The following is a 21,766-nucleotide window of genomic DNA, read 5'->3' as shown; positions in this document are numbered from 1 at the left end:
TCTAAATATGCACTATTTTTCATCAGGATACACAAAATTATGCAAACTTTTCAATTTCCTCCTTTATACAGCTGTAGGAAGGTTTCTGATCTTATCTTCCTATACAGATGTGTTTCATTCTGTGGTAAATTTTCTCATTTAACTCAAATCCCACTGAATGTTCAATGCAGTCTACAGGTAAACCCTCCATTTCGGGTACCTTTTCCAGAATAAATGCTCATAAACACTCCTTTATGCCACGTGTTGTAGGCACTTAACGATATATCAAAATTAAGTTCAATTATTGACATTGTCAACAGACATAGTCTTTTTAAAACTAGTATAATAATGAATTATTTTTCAAAAAACATTACAAAATGTAATGTAAGTCCGTTGCAATTTTTTTCATCAATGTTTGTGTGTGGTAATTGTATGTATTTTCTATGTTCTGTGGAGCCTGTAATTGTGAATATACTCCTGTTGGTCATTCGAATGAATAAATGAATAATGTGTCCACTATATGAACTTGCAAGTCACATGGTTATACTGACGGTCAAAAAGTGCCAGGATTGATTTCTTTCAAACATGGCAGTTGGCTGTTTTAAATATGTTTCTGTTTCTTGTGATATATCCATCTATTTTCTGTCCATAATATCATGGAATAGTGATTTGATGAGTTAAAGCTGCCTTACCTCACTTAATTGGGAAATGTAAAATCCTATCCAGCAGGGCCACTCAAGTTAGTTGCTTGATCATCTCGATTTTGTTTGATGGATGTGGACTCAAGCATTTTTTTATTAGCTCCGCTGTCAGCGACGCGGAGCTTATCAAATAGGTTGATTTTCCGTCGTCGTCCGTCGTCGTCGTCGTCCGTCGTCGTCCGTCAACAATTGCCTTCTCCTCTGAAACCGCAAGTCCAATTGCTTTGAAATTTTATATGCAGCTCACTTGGGGTGACCTCACTTAAGTTTGTTCAAATCGTGGTGAAATTTGCATATTTGTATTTTTGGGGCATTTTTTGGTGTTTTTGGTAAAAAATCTTCTTCTCTGAAACCGCTTGTCCTATTGCTTTGAATTTGATATGCAGTTTACTTAGGGTGACTTCAGTCAGATTTGTTCAAATTGTGGTGAAATTTGCATATTTGTATTTTTAAGGCAATTTTTGTCATTTTTGGTAAAAAATCTTTAAAAATCTTCTTCTTCAAAACTACCAGTGAGATAGCTTTGATACTTGGTACATATGTCCCTAGGGATGATCTATTTCAGATTTGTTCAAATCGTGCAGAATTATGCAAATTTGCATTTTTAAGGCAATTTTTGCCTTTTTTGGTCAAAAAATGTATTTCTCAAAAAGTACAGGTCTGATAGTTTTAAAATTTGGTATACAGGTTCCTATAGATGAACTAAGTAATATATATTTAATTTCTAATGAAATCTGTAATTTTGTATTTTTGGGGCAATTTTTGCCGTTTTTGGTCAAAAAAGTTGTATTTCCAAAAGTACTCATCTGATTGCTTTGAAACTTGGGATAAAGGTTCCTACAGATGAACTTAATGTTATTTATGAAATTATGATGAAATCTGCAATTTTGTAATTTGGGGCAATTTTTGCCATTTTTGGTCAAATGTGTTTTAGTCCGGGGTCAATTGTCATTCCGTGTGTTTTGAGTGAAGATTTTTGCCAACCTAGCTCATCGATTTACTTAATGGCCAAGATTTTCAAAAAACATTGTTGGCATTTTTTCTGACAACTCTGAAGGTCATTTCAAGGTCATTTCTTAAAATCAACAAAATCAGCTATTCTTAGCTATAAAAGGATTTTTATGCCCAGTTTGCAACAAAATTATTTTTGGAAACATGCATTTTGTTATGGATTATTCCTTATAATCATTAAAATTTAGGTTTGTTGAAAAAAACGGCAATTGCATTAAGAATATATAGAACTACTTTGCCAAAGGTCAATTAAAGGTCAGTATGAAATTTCCTTCGAATTTTTCCATATTTTAAATATCACATTGATTTTCCATATCTTAAACATCACATTGATTATCTTGTCTACAATTTCAGATTCATAAAACTTATACAATAGTCTCAGGAAATCAGATGTCTAAGGGACTGGTCAGATTCTTTGGCCTTGGGGGACGGTGGATTCAGGGGGTCACCCTGTTTTTGACTTTGGTGATAAAGGGGGGGTTACCATGTTATTAAAATGCCAAATAGGGGGGTCGAAACGTGCTCATACTTGCCTAAAATGCATCTTGCCAGCAACAAATTTCATGATTGAGTTGCATTTTCGGAATGCACTTTGGGCGCGTAAGTTTATATAAGACATATTTTTGAGAGCTCCCCCCAACAAGCGCGAAACTTGCATATATCAGATATATATATCAGAGATATCTTTGTGTTTAATGATTTTTGGCGCGCCCTTTGGGCGCGTTACTTTAAATTTCAAACATATTTTTCAGCACGCCCTTCATCCGTATGACTTTCATATATCACATATATCAGAGATATGTGGATGTTTAATATTTTACGGCGCGCCCTTAGGGTGCAGTATTTTAATGTATCAGATATGTGTCAGAATTATCTTGATGTCTGTAAATTGAAAGTAAGTTTTGCAAAGTGTACATGCACTAAAATTTCACAAATTTTACATTTTGTCTTATAACAGTTTTGAAGATCCGGTTATGCATAAAAAGAGTGGAATACATTCACAGCTTATTCAAAATACAGTATTAAAACTTTAGAATTGACACTTTTAATGTCCTATCTTACAACTGACATGACAACCACCTTTTATTTTACCTTTGTCGTTCACAGGGGGTCACCCTGTTTTGAAAAGTTGGAAAAGGGAGGTCAGCCACTTTTTGAGACCGGCAAAAAATAATCCACCCCCTGGCCGAAGAAACTGACCGGTCCCTGACATTTCCTGTCAAAGGTCAATGACTTTTAATGCCATAACTCTAATCTGAAGAAAGTTAGCTATAAATACGGCTAGTTTTCAATCGGGTTCGAACCCACAACATACGGCATCAGTCGCCTAGCGGAGAGGCCACAGAGAGAACCGCTCGGCTAAATCTCCACTCCCAAAAAAGAGTGGTTCAATAGCCGGCTAAGTTAACGGTGTTACATGTTTCTGACTGAGACCGCTCCACACGTTGTAGAGTTCGTGAAGCACTCACACATGCATGCTCACTATCACACATCGCACATACAAACTTTATCGAAGCGAAGAAACGAATTCATCGCTTTAACTGAGCGAACGATAACTATAGCTATAAAAGTAATACCATCACACAATTCCATGTTCCTTACATATTGCCAAATATGAGTCATGTACTTCTCCAGGGTTAAAAACGCTCCTTCAGCAAGTCCAACAAGGAAAAAAATTCGATATCTGCAGCAAGCATGGTGGTATTGTCATTACCGACATTTGCAGATCCAGTCACACACAAAGTCTGCATTTGTGTTTAAATTTTCAACGATTTTGGTCCAACATCTTTTGTGATATTTAATGTCAATGGCTCTAGCATCCTTTGGATCTATTGCATCACTGAGTCCGACTTTTAACAAGTTTGATTTTTCTTGGTTTACTGCCCTTTGTGGTTTTCCCCAGTATTGAGTGAAGAAACCTCATGGAGAGGACCCAAAGAAAACTTATATTGTTGACAGAATAAACATGCTTTTGTCGTATGTACTAGCTGATGGTCTAGTGAAAGCAACTTTATGTTCAGATGAAACAACACATTCCATAGTAGATGAGGTTTAAAGTTGCTTTGCCTAATATTACAGAGCTATCACCTTGCTCTAATGCTTTTTCATAGCGCAATGTTGCTCTCTGGAGTAGACCTCTGTGGCAAGTATTTGCTTAGCATTCCCTATGCCAGCTAGCACCACAAGCTCGAAGGGAAAAAGAATCATCATCCCTGAATCTTGAATTTATTTCTGGAAAGACACCATCACCAAATACACCTCTCTGGTGCACAAACTCCGCACTGTGTCATATGCAGTGGGATTTGACACAAGCTCACCACTTGCTTCCTGACGTATCAGGCATAACGTTCTGAAACAGACTTTACCGGTAAGTCTGTTTCATAGCGTCCTCTTTTCAGAGGAATGATGTTTTTCCATACTGAAAATTTTGACGAAGTTATTTGCATGCAATGTCAGTTATGTGAACTATTTATATGTGAAACGCAACCACTAAATGTTAACTATTCCGTGACATTACAATATCTAGTAAATAGCCTATGGATAACGGTTTCTGAGAAACTACTAACACTGTCTTTGACTTCTCTTGTCATCTTTAACCCTAAATAACCTATGGACTAAACCTGTGTCTCAATAAAGAATCAACCTATTGTTAATGTATCATTTTTCGTACTCTATATCAATATTCTACCAATGGGTGTCTTGGTTAGTACAACATTGTGTGTACTGGAGTTGATTTTCAAAAAACACAGATAATAGCCTATATTTCTCAGTCAAGAGGCTTAGTTTTGATAAACGGCTTCTACATATAGCCTATGTTTAGCAACAAGTCTCTAATCCCTGCTACTGTTACTAAGGAAACATCCAAATCGTTTTACACGACTTGGAGAGAAATGCGAGGAAAAGGGATGACTTACTCTTACTACTAGCAAAGAGTACACTGCCAGCTGCACAGTAATCCAGTCTACACTAGTTAAATTCTGCGCAGAGGTCTGGATTTTACAACCTTGCAGAGCTGGTAATACTTACGCTGAAATGCACAGAAATTGATAAAATAACGTCTATGATGTAGTTGTCAAGCGCAGTGCATGTCAGAAACCAATCCGTGTCATTATTTAACACAGTGCATGGGAAATGATTGACAACTGCAACACACACAAATCCTTGTAATTGAATATAAATCCAATAAAACGGTAAAAAAAGATGCAATAATGCCTCAAACAAGGTTTTTTAAATCTATCATGAGCTGTTCGGTTCCCCTACACCAGTGAAGGTAGTTTGGTCAATCATTATAGCCAATTTGTATGCACTACAATGCTTAATCAATGGAATTTGCCGAGTAACGAATGACCTTGAATTTGACCTTGACAAAGTGGAAAGAAAAAATGCCACAATGTTTTTTGGACTCTCCAGATATTAAGGAACAGAATGATATATGTTGACAAGAGTCTTCACGAAATGCACACGGAAGCCAAAATCACGACAAGTGACCCCGGACTATTTCTCAAAAAGTACTGGTCTGATAGCTTTGAAATTTGGTATAGAGGTTTCTACAGACAAGCTAAGTAATATATATTGAATTTCTGATGAAATCTGTAATTTTGTATTTTTGGGGCAATTTTTGCCATTTTTGGTCAAAAAATGTTTATTTCCAAAACTACTCATCTGATAGCTTTGAAATTTGGTATATAAGTTTCTATAGATGAACTAAATAATATTTATTGAAATTATGATGAAATCTGCAATTTTGAATTTTTGGGTCAATTTTTTCCATTTTTGGTTAAAACATGTGTTTCTCAAAAAGTACTGGTCTAACAGCTTTGAAATTTGGTATACAGGTTTCTATAGATGAACTTAATTTGATCTTTTGAAATTATGATGAAATCTGCAAATTTAATTTTTCGGGCAATTGTTGCCATTTTTGGTCAGAAAATTTTATTCTCCAAAAAACTACTCATCAGATAGCTTTGGTTGACATGTTCTTAGGGATGATCCAATGTGATATATTCAAAGTACGATGAAATCTTCTATTGGTATTTTTGCAGCTATTTTAGCCACTTTTTCAGCCACTGCATTGAGCTATCAAAGATTTCCACCTTCTTCATCAACATGTGTCAAAAATAGTTATTCTCTACATAAACACAGCGGAGCTATATCGGCCGCTAGTCGCTCGTTAAGTAAATTGCCATAAATTTCAAACTCTCTCCCAAATCACATTCATTTCCCCATATCTGTTTCTGTTGACATAACATCATTTACCTTGACTCTTACAGATCTGATTTGAATTTTGAGTTACTAACTCCAGGGATCATTATGGTTTTTTTTTGATTTGCAGAATTGAGACAACACTTCAAAAGAAACAAATCAAGCTGTCTCTCTTAATGGAATACACCCCTTTGCCACCCATCGATTTAGATAGCAATACTGTATTACCGCCTGTGGGCGATAATGAAGTTGCAGGGGTGGTGCATGTCTGTGTGCACAGCGGGAGTAATCTCCTTGCCATGGACAGGACTGGAAAATCTGATCCCTATGTCATTGTCTTCAACAACAGGCAAAAGGTAAAGCCACGTTGAAAAAAGATAATATCCCAGTAACCTGTTGCTGCAAACATGTTCAAAGTGTGTGACTGTTGTGACCTCAATCTGCAAAGCTTTCTTTCCAAATAGAAAATATTTTTTTTATGATTGATGGCATGAATAATTCTCTGTTTTCAGTTGAAAACACTGTACTTTCTGTATATAAGTTTCTTTCTTTCTTTCAGAATAGTCAAATCATAAAATGCCCATATGCTGTTTCTGTCTTAATACATTGCTACAGCTGTTGGCTATATGAGCGAACTGTTTCATGAAAATGTTGGCTTCATAAGATATTATCAATTCCTTGAGAGTCAACAGGTGTTGCTGAAGATGTATATTTAACATCTGTCATATGTTGTGACATAGATTCTTTTGGGAAATTGTCATAAGAACCTGCATTACTTGAACATTTGGTTTCATGCCATGCTTGTCCAGTCATAAAGTGCTTATACTGTATTCTCTTGTAATGTTTGACTGTATCCAGTGATAGGACTGTTCTTTTACTCTCATGAATAACTTTCATTCAGCAACATTAAAATTTAGAATTTAAGGTCAGAGGTTATTTTTTTAGCTTTTTATTTACATATGAAACTTCATTTGTGACAATTTAAGGAAAGAAGTGAGGTTTGAATTGGCCACCAGAGGGCAGCAGTCACTTCTCCCTGAGGGGGTCTTCAGTCAGAATAAAACAGTATATACTTCAATGGGGCTGTTGATTATACAAACTACTTATGCATGCAAACCATAATAATTTCTTTTATTTCTACAGGAAAAGAAAGGCTGATCAGACCTCAATTTATTTTTCATTCAAAAAAATTGGATTGAAAGTAATACCACATATCATGAAATCACTATTGGGAGAGATTGTGTTGGTTTTTGAGAGGCCGTGTGGAGTGATCAGCACCAATGCAAAGATATATGTTGCATGCGTAGTTGTTAGACACCAATACTACCATCATAGGGGGAATGAAAAAATTCCTCTGTCGCTGATCAGAATTAATTTGACAAAGTCTCTGTTTCTATGGAAACAGTATTGCTGAATATTATTTCATATTAGTGACAGACACTCAGGTCAATGAATTTGGGAATGCTTGATATGTCATCAAGATGAGTCACACTCACTATTACGCATCTTTCTTCAGTTTTCATCAAAAAGTGAATTTTTGTGAATTTTTCCACCCATCAGGTGAAGACAACTCACTACATCTGTCAGACACTGAATCCAAAGTGGGAATCCAGCATGGAATTCTTTGTTGCTGACTATACTACAACGGCAATATCATTTCTGGTTTATGACTGGGATGGTCGCAAGATAACAGACAATGATTTCCTAGGCTCATGTAACTTGCCACTAACCAAGGTATATCTTTTGTCTATTCTCATCATTTGTTTTCTCGAGATTTCATTTTCAAATTATTATGCACATTTGTGATTGTGCATCACCTTACAGAATTAATAGCAAACTAATGTTCCATACCGCAACTTTCATAAAGCCAAAAACTTCATCATCTGTCCTGGTAAACTGTAATTTAACATCACAAAACCCTAGCTTTGATGGCTTTCTTCAGAATTTGGTACATTTTAATTAGAGCTATATTCATAGAACCACACATGCTCTTCAATAATTGTTCAAAATCTTCCCTTAATTTGTAGTCACAAACTATATACATGTGATAAGAATGAGTTCAACTTACAATAGCACAGCTTGTCGTCTGCTTACTAAGTGTGAGAAAAAACATTGAAAGCCACCATATGGCTGATATTTTGAAATGTAGATAATGTTGCTCAAAGAGAAAGGCTATCTTGTCCTCAATAATTATTCATTGCCGGCACTTGTTTTTGCACAATAGCTTCCTTTGGATGATTTCCAATTTTTTCAAGTTCCTCTTGTCATTATTTATGTGCAATGAAGTGTTTGCCATGCAAGTCAATATCTGCTAACTAAAAACTGATGCCTGAAGATTAAAGTATCAGTAATATGAAAGTAAATGCCTTATTAGGGTTGGAAACTCACTGAACTCTCAGAGGAGTTTGTGGAATCTTAATTGCCTTTTATCCGTATTTATCCGTGAATCACAGTGACAATCTACCTTATTGAAGTTGGCCACAACGAAGTTCGTGCAGATTTTGAGATAATAAAATACTAAACTTAACAGGCTTTTAGGGTTTGTATACCAAGGCAAACAGCCAAATTTGTTATTGATTTCTTTGTCAACTAATTCAGTGTCATTGCTTTTTTGGACTTCTATGCAGGCAAATATTCTCTGGAGTAATAGAGATCTTCCAATTAAAAATAAAGTCGATTGAAAGACGGTATCCATGGAGGGATTTTTGAAATAATTGCCTGAGAAGTTGATTAGATACTGCAATCCCTGCAGGGGATATTGGCTTATTAAATTTATACATTTTGCCTTCTCTGTACAAGAGTCGTGTAGCTGATCAAGTTAATGAAACTTCATTTTCAAGATTTATATATATAGTACGCCAGAGCTACCAGTTGACTTTTGTGATCAATATTGTGGTTTTTTTTCTTGCGTGATTTGATTGCTCAGGGGACTACGCGTGTGATTCGTAAGGAGTTACCCCTTGGATACGGAATAGTTGGTGCACCTGTCTTAGGGAATAAACTGGGAACATTATGTGTGTCTGTTATATTCAGACCTGTGTCATCTGTCGCACAGTCTGGTATGTATGTGATCAGCTAAGTTTGTTTGTCTTTTACATCCAAGACTCCATATATCATGTTTTGTAAATCATTTTGAGAGAATGTTTGTAAAGTAATCAATCTTCAAAACAATGAAATATTGATCACATTTTGATCATTTTATTATATAAACCAAATTATAATTTATTAGGTATTGCTTCAAATGTGACCAAGCGTTATTGGGTGATTATGGCTTTGCTATAATCATTGTTAACGTCTGGAGGGACACGGGGAAAAGGGTTTAGACCTTGACATGTATGGGTCACCATGCGCCACCTACTCCTACCACTGGCTGGATGCACTTGAGACATAACCTTATCTACCAACTGCCCTCATTTACCGTTATCTAAACAACTTGCGTCACCCTTTCCACGTCATTATCCATGCGCATATCAGTGTGATCAAAGCTATAGATCGTCCATTTCAACTTCTGCCACGCTCAAGTTCACACCACAAAATTCCCGCCCACCCTCCGCAAAAAAAACCAAAACAAAACAAACAAAACAAAAAAAAAAAGCCATGCTGCAGGGTAGCAGCTCACAATAAAAGATACTGTATGTCTCTATATCGCTTGCTTTACACAATAAAGTTCCAGGGGGGTACTGTCATGGGTCTGCCGCGGGCGACCACAGTAACACGTTGCCCGATGCACGGTACCCAGAGCCCGGTACTGCCATCCAGGCCGCCATGACGCCTCGTCGCCCCCGCCATGGCAGTACATGCATAACCCCGGATTTCGGCCAAACACTTGTCTCAGTGTCGTTCCTTTGCGTTATTGTCACTTTTACAATGTCTTTTAGACTTTATGTCTCTGAATTAATCCTGTTACAATGTCTAACAGGTTATTGATTATAAAAAACAAACAAATTAAGGAGGGCAGTAGCTTAAAAAGGTGTTAATTGTGATATATGAGTGACCTGGTTTGACCTTTAACCTCTAAACAGAGAAGATTGGCCGTGCCACAGCTGACCAAATTGGTGAAGGAGATGAGGAGTTGGCTTTGAGTCCTAAATCAAAGAAGAAGAGTAATGTTGTAAGTATAATAATTTATGACAGACGTACTTTGATAGGCAGTTCTCTTAGTTTTTATCACAACTGGAAGTTGTGATATAGAGGTGGTTTCAACCGGTGTTTGATGTCGTCCATTTCCGTAAACGACAAAAAGTCAAAAACTGCTGAACAGACTGCGTTGATATTTGGTACCAATACATAGACTGGTTCCAAGGTTCCAATTCCGAAAAATGGAGCCAAACGGAGCGGAGGTTATATAGTTTTGGGAAATTTCTAACCCCCCTTTTAACTAATTGATTTTAGGGGTCTTTCATATATGTAGTTTTGGAATGTACACCAATCCTGCATTGTGGACTGTTTTATGAGTTGTGGAACAGAAATGAGGTTTTGATGAATGTTAGAAATATGCAGGATGGCTGATTCAAAGTATAAGAGATTTCTATGCTCTTTTGGGTATCAAAAGCAATAAAAAAAAACATATTTCATAGTTTAGATTCTCACTTTTGAGATGACCCTAAGCATTTGTTATGTAAACATCCTTGAGTCAATATACAGACTTTGACATTCCTGAGATTAAGTATCCACGACCTCACATGTTACAGTCTTTCACTACCGTGGTATGGCCCAAACCCATTATCAATGGTGAGTGTGGACCTGTCTACAGGAAATTGGGGTGAACAGGTTAGACAATGCCGTTACAAGTTGTAGGTTAGTTATCAAGGTAGCACCAGCATAGAGTCCTAAGCATGTCCATGTGTTCTCACAGGAAATTACAGGGAAAAAAGTTATTTGAGAAGTTTCTCTCCTTTAAATAGCAGTATATTACAATTTAAACCTGTCATGGATGGATTGCTCTCAAATGATCTGAAACACAGTTATTGCCCATTAGCAACAAATCTATAGCAAGATTTATGTAAAGTTCATGAACTTACACAAGGTATTAGACAAAAGATGACCATGACTTTGCTACTTACATTTATTTCATTCAGATTTCCTCAGCTTAGTGTATAATTTTGTAATCTTAATTACTGTCAACTTAGCTTTACTAACTTATTCTAACCTCATTATTACACTACTGTTATACCTTATAACCACAAAATTTCAAGAGATGCATATATGATTGTCACTTAACAAACAATTTACAAATATGTCTTCTGCTTTTTTCTCCATATACATATACATGTCCCTTTTCTCATTAAAATGGGCTTAAAATCGCAATATGAAAATAGTCTTTCAGCTATATGTTGCTCATTGACTTCGTGGTCTGTCTAATTAGTCCCCACGGACACCGTCCGGGGGACATTGGTTTGGTCATGTCCATGTGTGCGTGCGTGCATCCATGTGTGCATCCGTCCGTCTGTTCACGCAGATATCTCAGACATGCCCTGGTCAATTTCTTTCAAACTTTGCACAAGGATAGTACCCTACCCCATACAGATGCACGTCGATTTGTTTCACAATGCGATCAAATTTGGCCATGTTAGAGGACTTTTTAGTTTACACCACCATAGACTACCATGTATAAGTCAGCTGTCTATAGAATCCCATGTATAAGGCCAAGTAAAATAAAAATTTAGTTTCTCATCATATTCATATTGCAAAAAGGATTCAGTGACACAGTTTTTAGTCCCCATGGATGAAGTCCAGGGCCTTATAGATTGGGTCATGTCCCTCCGTTCACGCAGATATATCAAATATTTTGACAAAATCTCCCGTGACCTCGGTGACCTTTGACCTCAAATGTACATATTTGTCCATAACTCAGTAACCACAAGTGCTACACCCTTCATATATGGTATGATGGGACACCTTATGACGCCACATATTGTACCTCATTAATTATGTGCATATCTAATTTTGAGCGAGCCAATAGAGCTAGGTCTGATTTTTGGTATATAGGGATGACTTAGCAATTCAATTTTTTTGACAAAATGTCACATGACCTCAGTGACATTTGACCTGAAATATACATATTTGTCCATAACTCAGTAACCACAAGTGCTACACCCTTCATATATGGTATGATGGGACATCGCATGACGCCACATATTGTACCTCATTAATTATGAGTAGTTTCACAATGTGCCAGTTGTGATCAAGTGCCATTGGTGCTATTTTTTTTCTTAACTCTTGACAAGTATACAATATAACACAATTTGATTTAGCTTGTGTGTAAAACAGTTTCCCACTTTATGTTGCAATATTCATGTTATGAAACTTATTGTGCAATAACCTTTCCAGGGAATATGTATTGGTGTGGCTGTAGTTGAGAAAGACTTTTGACCAAATTAATGGAAAGCAGGGAGACGCTTATGCATGTAGACTATGATAAAACACAATGTTTGTAGGGTGTATTTTAAGTCTAAATCTTATTTAAATGATTGCCACCCCTCCTTCTCATGCATTTTTCAGAAAAATTTGGTGTCAGGGAAGGTGACAAGGAAGGCATCTGTCTTGAACATGAGTAAGTAAGCATAGTTTTCAGAAGAGCAATACTGTGGAAAATAGGCTGGATATCCTTGCGTATGGAATGAAACATGGAATTGGAAAATAAAAAATCTTGTCATGTTTGTATCCAATTGTTGCAAGAAACTTAACATATTTGATACAATACTGTACAAGGTGCATAGTCATACTGCCTGAATTGCCGTAAACTAAACAGCTGTTAACTTAATTGCATGTTTGAAAGAACACCAGTCAGTCAGATTATCCTGTTATCTGTGGAGGTTGTACGCCCTCTCAGGACTTCTGGGAAATGCCTTTGTTTTGTTTTGTGTACACAAGTCCTACTTCAGTTTCAAATATGCATGTTTTATAGTGTGAAACAAAATTTTATTTCACTTTACAAGTTGTACTTTTTGCAATTTTTAAACTGGCAATATCAGTACATTAATTAAAATCAAAGAGATTTCCTTAAACTCTAAATCATCAGGAGGCTTCCGTCATAAATGCCAAAACAAGACGTCATAAATTTGGATTGCCTGGTTATGTTCGGTAGTGATAAAGCAGACAATTAGTAACAACATCCATGGTTTCATGACCTTCTGCTCCAAAGCTAATGGTGTACTCTGATAGTTTACATGGATGCTTGTGGTGATCAGTTCCCATGTTGTAATTCGTGTAGTTTCTCACAGATGTTATTGTGCTATGAGCATCATTTCACTGTCCTACCGGCAATGCATTGCATCTTGTGTCACTTATTTTACATGCAAATAAAACAATACTGATATCATACCTTTGCACTATACAAATATTTGTGTTCATTCCATTCATGTCTTTCTTCAGGCAAGGGTATCCTAGAAGTAACAGTATTACGTGCGAAAGATCTCGTCGCTAAGGACAGAAATGGTAGGTGCTCATGGTGAAATACATGAATCGTCATAAATTTTGTTTTGTTCAAGTGGGCATTATTGCCAAAATGATGAAAACAAGAAGCAAAACAGGCTTCCGTGATGGTTTCCATAAAGACAGATTCAATTTGCCTGACCAGGGAAAGGAGTAGATATTCCCACTTAATGTCACCTAGCAGGATTTGCAACGTAGATATCATATTGAAAATATCAGGAAACTTGGAATGAACAAATTCCCACACATAAATCAGCACTTATGGTCCTATACTAGATTAGAGGCACTCCATGTGAAATGTTCCAAATCTGGTAAGTATCTATGTCACTCATGTGAAATCTAAATCTGTGAAGTTTCTGTGTCACTCATTAAACATTATGTTGGCCAGAAATGTGATCTGCCTCTGTACTTTGTTTCATGAACTTTTGTTAGCATTTTCCTTTTTATTTGTATTTATGTATGCGCCTTATTGCATTGGAGTATGAGTTTTATCAACCAAATTTGTGAGGCAAAACCAACTCTTTTTCAAAACAGTCCCCTTTTTCACTGGAATTCCGTGTAATTTCCCCCGTACAGGATATAGTGATCCATATTGTGAAGTCAAAGTCGGCAACAACCTTCAGTTCAAGACTTCTACCATTAAAAAGTCATTGTCACCAGTTTGGGAAGAGAGTGCAACACTTCAGCTGCCAAATGAGACAGACGTATTGGACATTGTAAGTATCTCTGCTCAGTACTAGCCTCTAAACTGTTATAAGAAAAATGCTCCATGGCTGTGAAATCTCAAGCATTCTTACTTTCAGCTACAGAGGGCAGCTTTAATAGTGAACACCAGAACATACAAATACTGAGGCATGTGTGAACCTTTTGTAAATTGATATCAAACCCCAAATGAAGGCACAGCTTATCAAACTTCTACTTCGATTACAACAAAAAAGAATTTTTTCAAATTTTACTCCAACCAAGATCAGCTGAATATAACAAAATTTAAATTGAACACAATCAAGCAAGGAAATTGAATTGGCAAATGAATCTTACCCTTACTGTATTGAAAAAATACCTTTCACAGAGATTTAAAAATGATTTCAAATTTACTGCAAACATTACTTCTCAAAAGATCTGAAAAATGTGAAAGTGTGTCTACTTTGATGTCAAACTACAAATGAAGGAATCCATTTTGTATTTGGTTTGCCGGTAATCATGTCTATTATCAGTTATCACTCTGACAGGCTTGGATTAATTTTAAACTTTTCACCAATATAATGATTGACATATGAATAAAATAAATTTACATCTTATTTCATGCCAACGTATCTGTCAGACTTCCGTGTTGTTCAAACCTTTCATTTAAAAGTAAATGCATACAGTTGTCAATTTTGTCTGCAATAAAGTGACTATGTGAGATCAGTCATATGCTTACCAAATTGCTTACAAGTGACCTTGCAGAGTCATTAAAATATGATTTAGTAATTTCATATTTTGCTAAAGTGTTGCTCATATTCTTCAATCATTGATATATTTGATGTGTTTTGCAGTTTGTGTGGGACAGAGATCCTTTCATGAGAAGAGATTTTCTTGGTTCTTGCAGTTTCACACTGGAAGAAATAAACCAATATTCACATGTAAGTTTGAATCAATTCATAAATTTGTGATCTTTTTCCTTCCAGTAAGATTCCTTTGCTTTCACCCAATATCAAGCTGCATTGGATGAAATTTAATAACCTGATGAATGTGTAAATGGAAAACAATATCCAGTGTGTCATAACATGTATCTTTATATTGCCAACAGAAGATCATTTTTTCCTAGAAGTTATTTTGGAGCCTTGGATATATGAAGACTCAATGCAATTGTGTGATTTACTTTAAGACCTTTTAGAAAGGCACAAATGGATCTCTCTCTCTCTCTCTCTCTCTCTCTCTGTCTGTCTGTCTCTCTCTCTCTCTCTCTATATATATATATATATAATTCTATAAATTTTATAGTATGAAGCTCCGTTTGGGAAATTTATTTGCATTACAAAAGCAACCCTCAATTTTGAATGGATCACTATTGGGTAACATCTTGCTTTTACATGTCAGAATTTTCTGTTTTCCTCAAAGCAACAGGGCATCATGTTTTCCAAGGATGATATTTCTCGAAATTCTTAAAGAAGAACTTTGTCATTGCTTCCATTTCACAGGCAGGTCCCACTTGGTTTACTCTGAAACGAATCAAATCAGGAGCTATCCAGCTGAAGTTCAATGTCATCATAATGGAGGTATGCAAATAATATAATAATAAGAAAGTTGTTTTGTAAATTGAAAGGTCTGTCAACTCCACAGAGTAAAGCTTGCTGTTATTGGACTGTGCTGGTGAGAGTATATGGAGAAGCAAAGTTCAATTTTACATATAAACAAGGATACGCCTCATAATACCCTGGTTCTGCTGACTAATGTATACTTAAAGTATACTGAAATAATATGGTACTGCTATGGACAGAGGGAATACTCTTTTTTTTTTTTTTTTTTTTTTTTCGTTCACCTTTGTTAGGAATTTGAAGGAAGTGAGGGTGGAACTTCACCAGTGGATGACCAGATATTTGCGGTAACTGATGAAGATGTCTTACTGGACGACAAGGAGAGTATAAGAATTGACAATGCACATCTGAAAGCAACTCAGGTGAGAAATATTTCCTAGATGTGCTAACCTAGATGTGTTGACCAGGTTAACTTTAGTGCTTGAACATGAATGCTGTTCCTAATGTAGCTAGATTCAACTCTCACCAAATCAGAGGAACAGATTGAGGTAATGGATACACTGTTGTGATGTAAAGCTTGTTTAATGATCAGATTCATTTCGTCAGTCATTCAAATCAACTAGCATCACAATCAGTATAACGTTTGTTGGTATAATTTTAGGACACTCATCAGAGGAATGACAATGAAGCAGTGCGGAAGAGAGGCTCAGCTAAAGCCCAGACTCTAAGAAGATCCTGCTCTAATCCAACATCTGTCAGTGCCAGGAAACCCAGGTCTAAATCTGACCCCTTTGAAACACCCAGGTCATTTTCCACTCTCACGGTCAATAACAACTACCAATCAGAATGCAGACTTGCCACAGCGCCCTCAGATTCTACACTCCTTGAACAGGACTCATCCAGCAACAGCCAAGAGAGCACACCCACCAAGAAGAAATCTAAACTTAAAAAAGTGTTCTCATTCAGATTGTAAGTCAATAACATGTAATTGTTCTTACTTTAACACCACTCATACTTTCAGGTACACTTACGTAGTATTCTAAACTTGAAAAAGGCAGGATGGGGTTTAGGGGCACTTTTGCCTCATAGGTGAATCGTGACCAGTTGAGTCATGTGACCATCAGGTGACTGGTCAAAACTCTAAATACTTTGACTCAAAAATCAATACCAGAGACACAAATGCTTTTCTAGATGACATCAGCTATTGAGAAGAATGTCAAGAAAAAAAACAGTGTTTTCATAGAACTTTGTTTGTCATGATTGATGTCTCAAAAATATATTTGAATGATATACAGTTTGTTGATCTGCACGTCTCATGATTTTGCTGTACCTTGAAAACGCAAAGACACCCTTGAAGCCACTTCATGTTTGAAAATCTCATATAGATTTCCTGAAAATTGTACCTTAGGAATGTGGACGTTGCATGTTAGGATTAATTTCTGGCCAATGGTTACTCTTTTTGGCTGCTACTGCTGATATGTAGTGTGTCTTCACATTTCAAAGCCTGTGAAGATTGTATCTGTTATTAAACTGAATGACAACCTGCAATTTTCATCTTTTTCCTATACCACAACACTTTGCATTTGGTGGCTTATTTCTGATATCTATAACGTCACCAGTTACAAACAGATAACAGTTTTTATCTGATTGATTTCAATGTAACTTCATACTCTATAAACCTAGAAATTACAGAGGACTCAATCTTTAAGTAGCAAATTGCCAGCTTTCTTTCATGATGATCACAGTTAACATCAAGTGCATGATACTTGAACTGTGACTGCTTATATCTTCAAAATGTGATGTATATGGTTGTATATATTTTTCTTTTTTTGTTTGTTTATTTATACAACGATTTGTTTGTTTGCAGATTCAAATCAGAGAAGTCATAGATGGCCCAAGAACTGATCACCTGAAGACCACAACACTTTGTGATACGCACTTTTATATGTACTTAATTAATCAAGTCAATTACTGATTTGTGTGCTATGGATACACCAAACAGCATGTTCTTTCAGCATGTTGTATGACGTTGCACACTTCTAGTTGTCCACCAATGGTCTTACCTTTTCATCTGAAAAGTTGAACATTGAGGTACCGTGGATTCTAGAGTATCAATTTGCTTATCACATCACCCCCTCACACTGTCATCATGCATTTTCACTCTTGCACCCAATTTTACAATATATACTAGCAAGATCCTTCCAAGTACCTGTAGAAAGCAATCATGCTAGACTGTATTTATAGTCAGGAAGCTCAGTTCTAATACAGTGTGATTTCAATATTCCAGTCATAGGTACATCATTTCCAGAAAAATGACTGTCTATCTGTAGTGATGACAATTTCACAGGAAAGGAAACACAAAATATGCCAAGGCTAGTGTTGGCTGTATCTCAATATAGTGAAACAGCACCCAGTATCTCATCTCTACAGGATAATAATACAGTAATGAGTATCTTGCTCCTTTTCAAGAACAATTTTTTCTGTATCCATTTTACAAATTTTGAATTGTACTTACCAACAAGAAACTATTAGTGATATTTATCAGGTGTGTATGACACACATATCTTGCAAAATGTGGGAACAATATTTCGTACATTCATCATTTTACTTCTATTCTATGATGTTGCTTATGGTTTTGATATGATCACACATTTCAAGGTATTTCTTGAGTTAAAACATATTGTATATACTGTATAAATTTCATAAAGCAAAATATTTGCTTGAATTTCTAAGCTTTAATGCTTTATGTACTTAAAATGGTTGTAAATTTTTTGCGACTTGTGTAATGTAATCTGATGTAAAAATTATTATGTACAGCAGAAAATATGTTACTGTTTGTAGAGAGTATTGTACACATTTATGGTCTATTTGCTGAGCAAAATATTTTCAAATGGTGAGTCTTATTGTGTTGATCACAACAGTATTTCTTTTTTGCGTGTCTCTGTGTGTATTCATGTGTTTTGTTTGTTTTTGTTTTGTCTGTTCATCAATGGGATTGACTTATTGATTCAAAATCCCATCTTACATTTTTAGTAATCATTGAATGTAACATCAAGAGCCAGGTTAATTTACACCTTTTTGACATTCCATGTTATTTATTTACAAGTATTGTAACTAGATAGATGTACTATTGAGAAACTTTCCACACTAAATTTTGTGGGCAAACTTAAGAGATCAAGACTGAACGATCCTTCAGAGGCTGACAACAAAATTACTGATACAAGATAATAATTGTGATTAAAAAACTTAAATCTTTTGCCCAGATTACAAAATACCCCCACTGGCAGTGATGGCCTGCTGGTAGATGCACTACCAAACCAAAGAAGGATCTATACAATGGATTATATGTACAAGCAAGGTCATCTTAAAACTTTGAATCATCACTTGCTCAAAGGAGACAAGTGAAGCTGCTTGAAAGTCACAGGGACAGTTTTTTAGAAAATAATGTTTTGTTGATCATGTTTCATTGAAAAAGTCAGATCATCAAACAACATACACATTATCTATCACCAAGCATACAGACTGATGAAGAATAGGGTAGTTCTTACCAGAAATGCATGCTGATAAGCTGGTGGCACAATAGCAACCTGCAAAGTTTATGGTTAAAATACACAGAGGTTTAATTTGACACTTATCATTGGGGAGGGGGGATAAACTAAGCAGGGCCAGTCACACAGTAAGTGAGACTACCCATAATGCCCCTTGATTTGTGTGCTCAGACATTATTTGCTAAAGACTTATTCAATTTTATCAGTTTCTGAACAATTTGAAACTTAGAATTTAATTTAAGAATTATTGGTGAAAACTATGTTCCAAAATTATCGATCATGTTGAAATTTCAGGAATAAATTGAATAAGAATTCGATGTTTGAAGGTGCTAAAAATTGTACACTTGTCAAGGGAAAGTTATCAGCAACTAAGATGGTCTCATCATACCACCTGTCAGATATGTTAATTTCCTTTGTTGCAAACATTCAAAAAATCAATACCCTTTCTTTTGCCAACCCAGATGCAACTTATTCCCTTAGTTTCCTTGAAAATATTGCATATGGCTGTCAAAAATCTATGTCGACAAAATTACAAAATTGCTATCTCCTCCGCGGAAAAAGGGTTGATCTTCTCATTATTCACAGTGAGAAATTAAAGAATTATGAATATCTAAACTATGGTCCCAGAATTTTGAAATATGGACCGAGCTGTTCTGTGTACAAAAGAAATTTGCTTCAGTTCAGTGAGTGATCTCCGTGTGTACGGATCATGGAGAATTGTGGGTAGCCTCACTTACTGTGAGTCAGTCCTATTACTAGTTTTCCTGTGCAGGCTGTTACATGTCTTTGCACATCATTTGCTGCACTAATATTCATTGCTGCCCGACAGCAAATACTCACTATCAAGAAAAAAACACTGCATTCATTTACAATTATTTCTGCACACAAATTTTGTGATCACTTTTCCATGTGTAAGTGTAAGCATTATGCACATTCACTGAACTAATGACATTTTCAATAGAAGTCAACAGTAAAAAGTAATTAATTATTCACAAGAAAAATTTACAAGAGTGCTGTAATTGTGCAATTTGAAGTTTAGGCATATGTGTGTTGTTTGATTTGTATATATTGTAATGCCTTTAATTTTTTTTTCAAAATTTTTCAACGAAAGGTTGTCAACTGACGATACCGCTCTTGACAGACCCAGTCACAGTTCATATGTCTAATGATGCTGCAGGGTTTTTTCAACAGAATCATAGCTGCAAATCCATTGCCTCTACAGGATGACACATGTATTTTAACATTTCTTGTTCTGATTTCAATTTCCTAAAATTTTAAACAAAACTTGAATGATACAAAAGTACTTCTAAAATTAGAGTTAGCAAAATATAAGTTTTATCAGCGTGTGTCTAATACATACATATTTCTAATCTATTTTTGAGCCAATCAGTGCGCCAGATTTGATCATTAATGCCTTTTGTGATAAAAATGATCTGACAAAGAAGTGAAAATAATTTCTCCAAAGGTTCAATCATTGATCATTTGTAAACATAATAGCGGGCCAGTCAGTCATGTCCTGCACATTTATCAGCGTTACATCAATCAGGGGAAATATTTTACCATAATGTAAGTAACTACCAAGTTAAAACGGTCACATAATTTCTGTCACACGCTTTCAATCAAACTCTATCAAAAGTATCCTACCTTTAAAGACATCCTACCATAAATTAGATATCCAGATAGCAAGGTGAGCAAATTCTTTTTGTTACACTCCAAAACAACAAGTATTTTTTGTCACATTGTTTTTTTGTAAGTGTACGAGCCTTTGGTCAAATCTGTGAACACCATTTCAATTCCATGAAAGAATGAATGGAGCACCACCAAGTAAAAGAACCAGATTTCATTTGATACCTTCCCAGGGACAACCAAATGCCATGTGGATTTGTTAAGCCCAGCAAGTGTGAAACAAGTATGAAAGCTCTATTGTTAAATACCGGTACTTATTACATACTTCTTCAGACACCAATTTAAATTTCAGAAGTTTTCTCTAAATTGTTAACTTTTTGACTTTTGAATCCTCAGAATTTTGACCTACAAATAATAAAAGTTGCTTCAACAAAAAAATCTCCTCTGTGTATGTCTGCTTTTAAATTGTGTTCCTCTGATAGAAGTGTTGTCCTAGTGTGATGATAAATGACAGTAGTTCAACAAACCATCAGGAATCTCAGCTGTACCTGGAAGTGTTATTGTATGGAGCTGTTCATGGTTGAAGGTTGGTAGCTGCATGTTCATGACTTTGGACACTGCTGCTTGAAATTTGTAAAAATTTTTGAAAGGTTTGCATATGTGGTTCTTGTTGATGTTGTTGTTGCTTACAGTCTGAATTATTAATAAATGTTTTTTGTTCATTTTACCATTGGCAGTAGCCTGTTGTGTTTAGTCATTCTTGTACACGTAATTTCCAAAGTCCAAATGTAATCTGAATATGTGTACAGATATTTATTTTTGCATATAATGAGAGAACAACATAATTTGTGAACAGCCAGTAATACACCCAACGCTTTCTACAGACTTATTTAATGTTGCTCTGAAGCAGTTTAACAAAAGATAGGATGGTGCAAGAAATTTCTTTGTCAGGTCTGTTGTGTCAACTACATCTTCCCTCAACAAGACCTACATTGTATAATATCAAAAGATTTGACATTGTACAAAA

The 21,766-nt window shown here is 35.7% G+C and overlaps 1 protein-coding gene across 1 annotated transcript in view; it reads left to right on the top strand.

Moving 5' to 3' along the window:
* The window catches only part of LOC139150181 (uncharacterized), a 48,538-nt gene extending 27,360 nt beyond the window's left edge, over positions 1-21,178 (top strand). The window contains exons 10-21 of the mRNA XM_070722393.1: positions 6,025-6,250; positions 7,455-7,628; positions 8,821-8,953; positions 9,917-10,005; positions 12,396-12,447; positions 13,269-13,331; positions 13,905-14,044; positions 14,864-14,950; positions 15,509-15,586; positions 15,859-15,987; positions 16,227-16,534; positions 17,433-21,178. Coding sequence (XP_070578494.1) covers positions 6,025-6,250; positions 7,455-7,628; positions 8,821-8,953; positions 9,917-10,005; positions 12,396-12,447; positions 13,269-13,331; positions 13,905-14,044; positions 14,864-14,950; positions 15,509-15,586; positions 15,859-15,987; positions 16,227-16,534; positions 17,433-17,454 — 1,501 coding nt within the window. The 3' untranslated portion in view covers positions 17,455-21,178. The remainder of the gene's footprint in view (positions 1-6,024; positions 6,251-7,454; positions 7,629-8,820; positions 8,954-9,916; positions 10,006-12,395; positions 12,448-13,268; positions 13,332-13,904; positions 14,045-14,863; positions 14,951-15,508; positions 15,587-15,858; positions 15,988-16,226; positions 16,535-17,432) is intronic.
* Positions 21,179-21,766: the final 588 nt, after the last annotated feature.

The sequence above is a fragment of the Ptychodera flava genome, chromosome 14 (assembly GCF_041260155.1).
Source record: "Ptychodera flava strain L36383 chromosome 14, AS_Pfla_20210202, whole genome shotgun sequence".
In the NCBI taxonomy this organism is placed as follows: Eukaryota; Metazoa; Hemichordata; class Enteropneusta; family Ptychoderidae; genus Ptychodera; species Ptychodera flava.
Note: the sequence above shows the minus strand (reverse complement) of the source record. Positions and strands in the feature narration are given on the sequence as shown.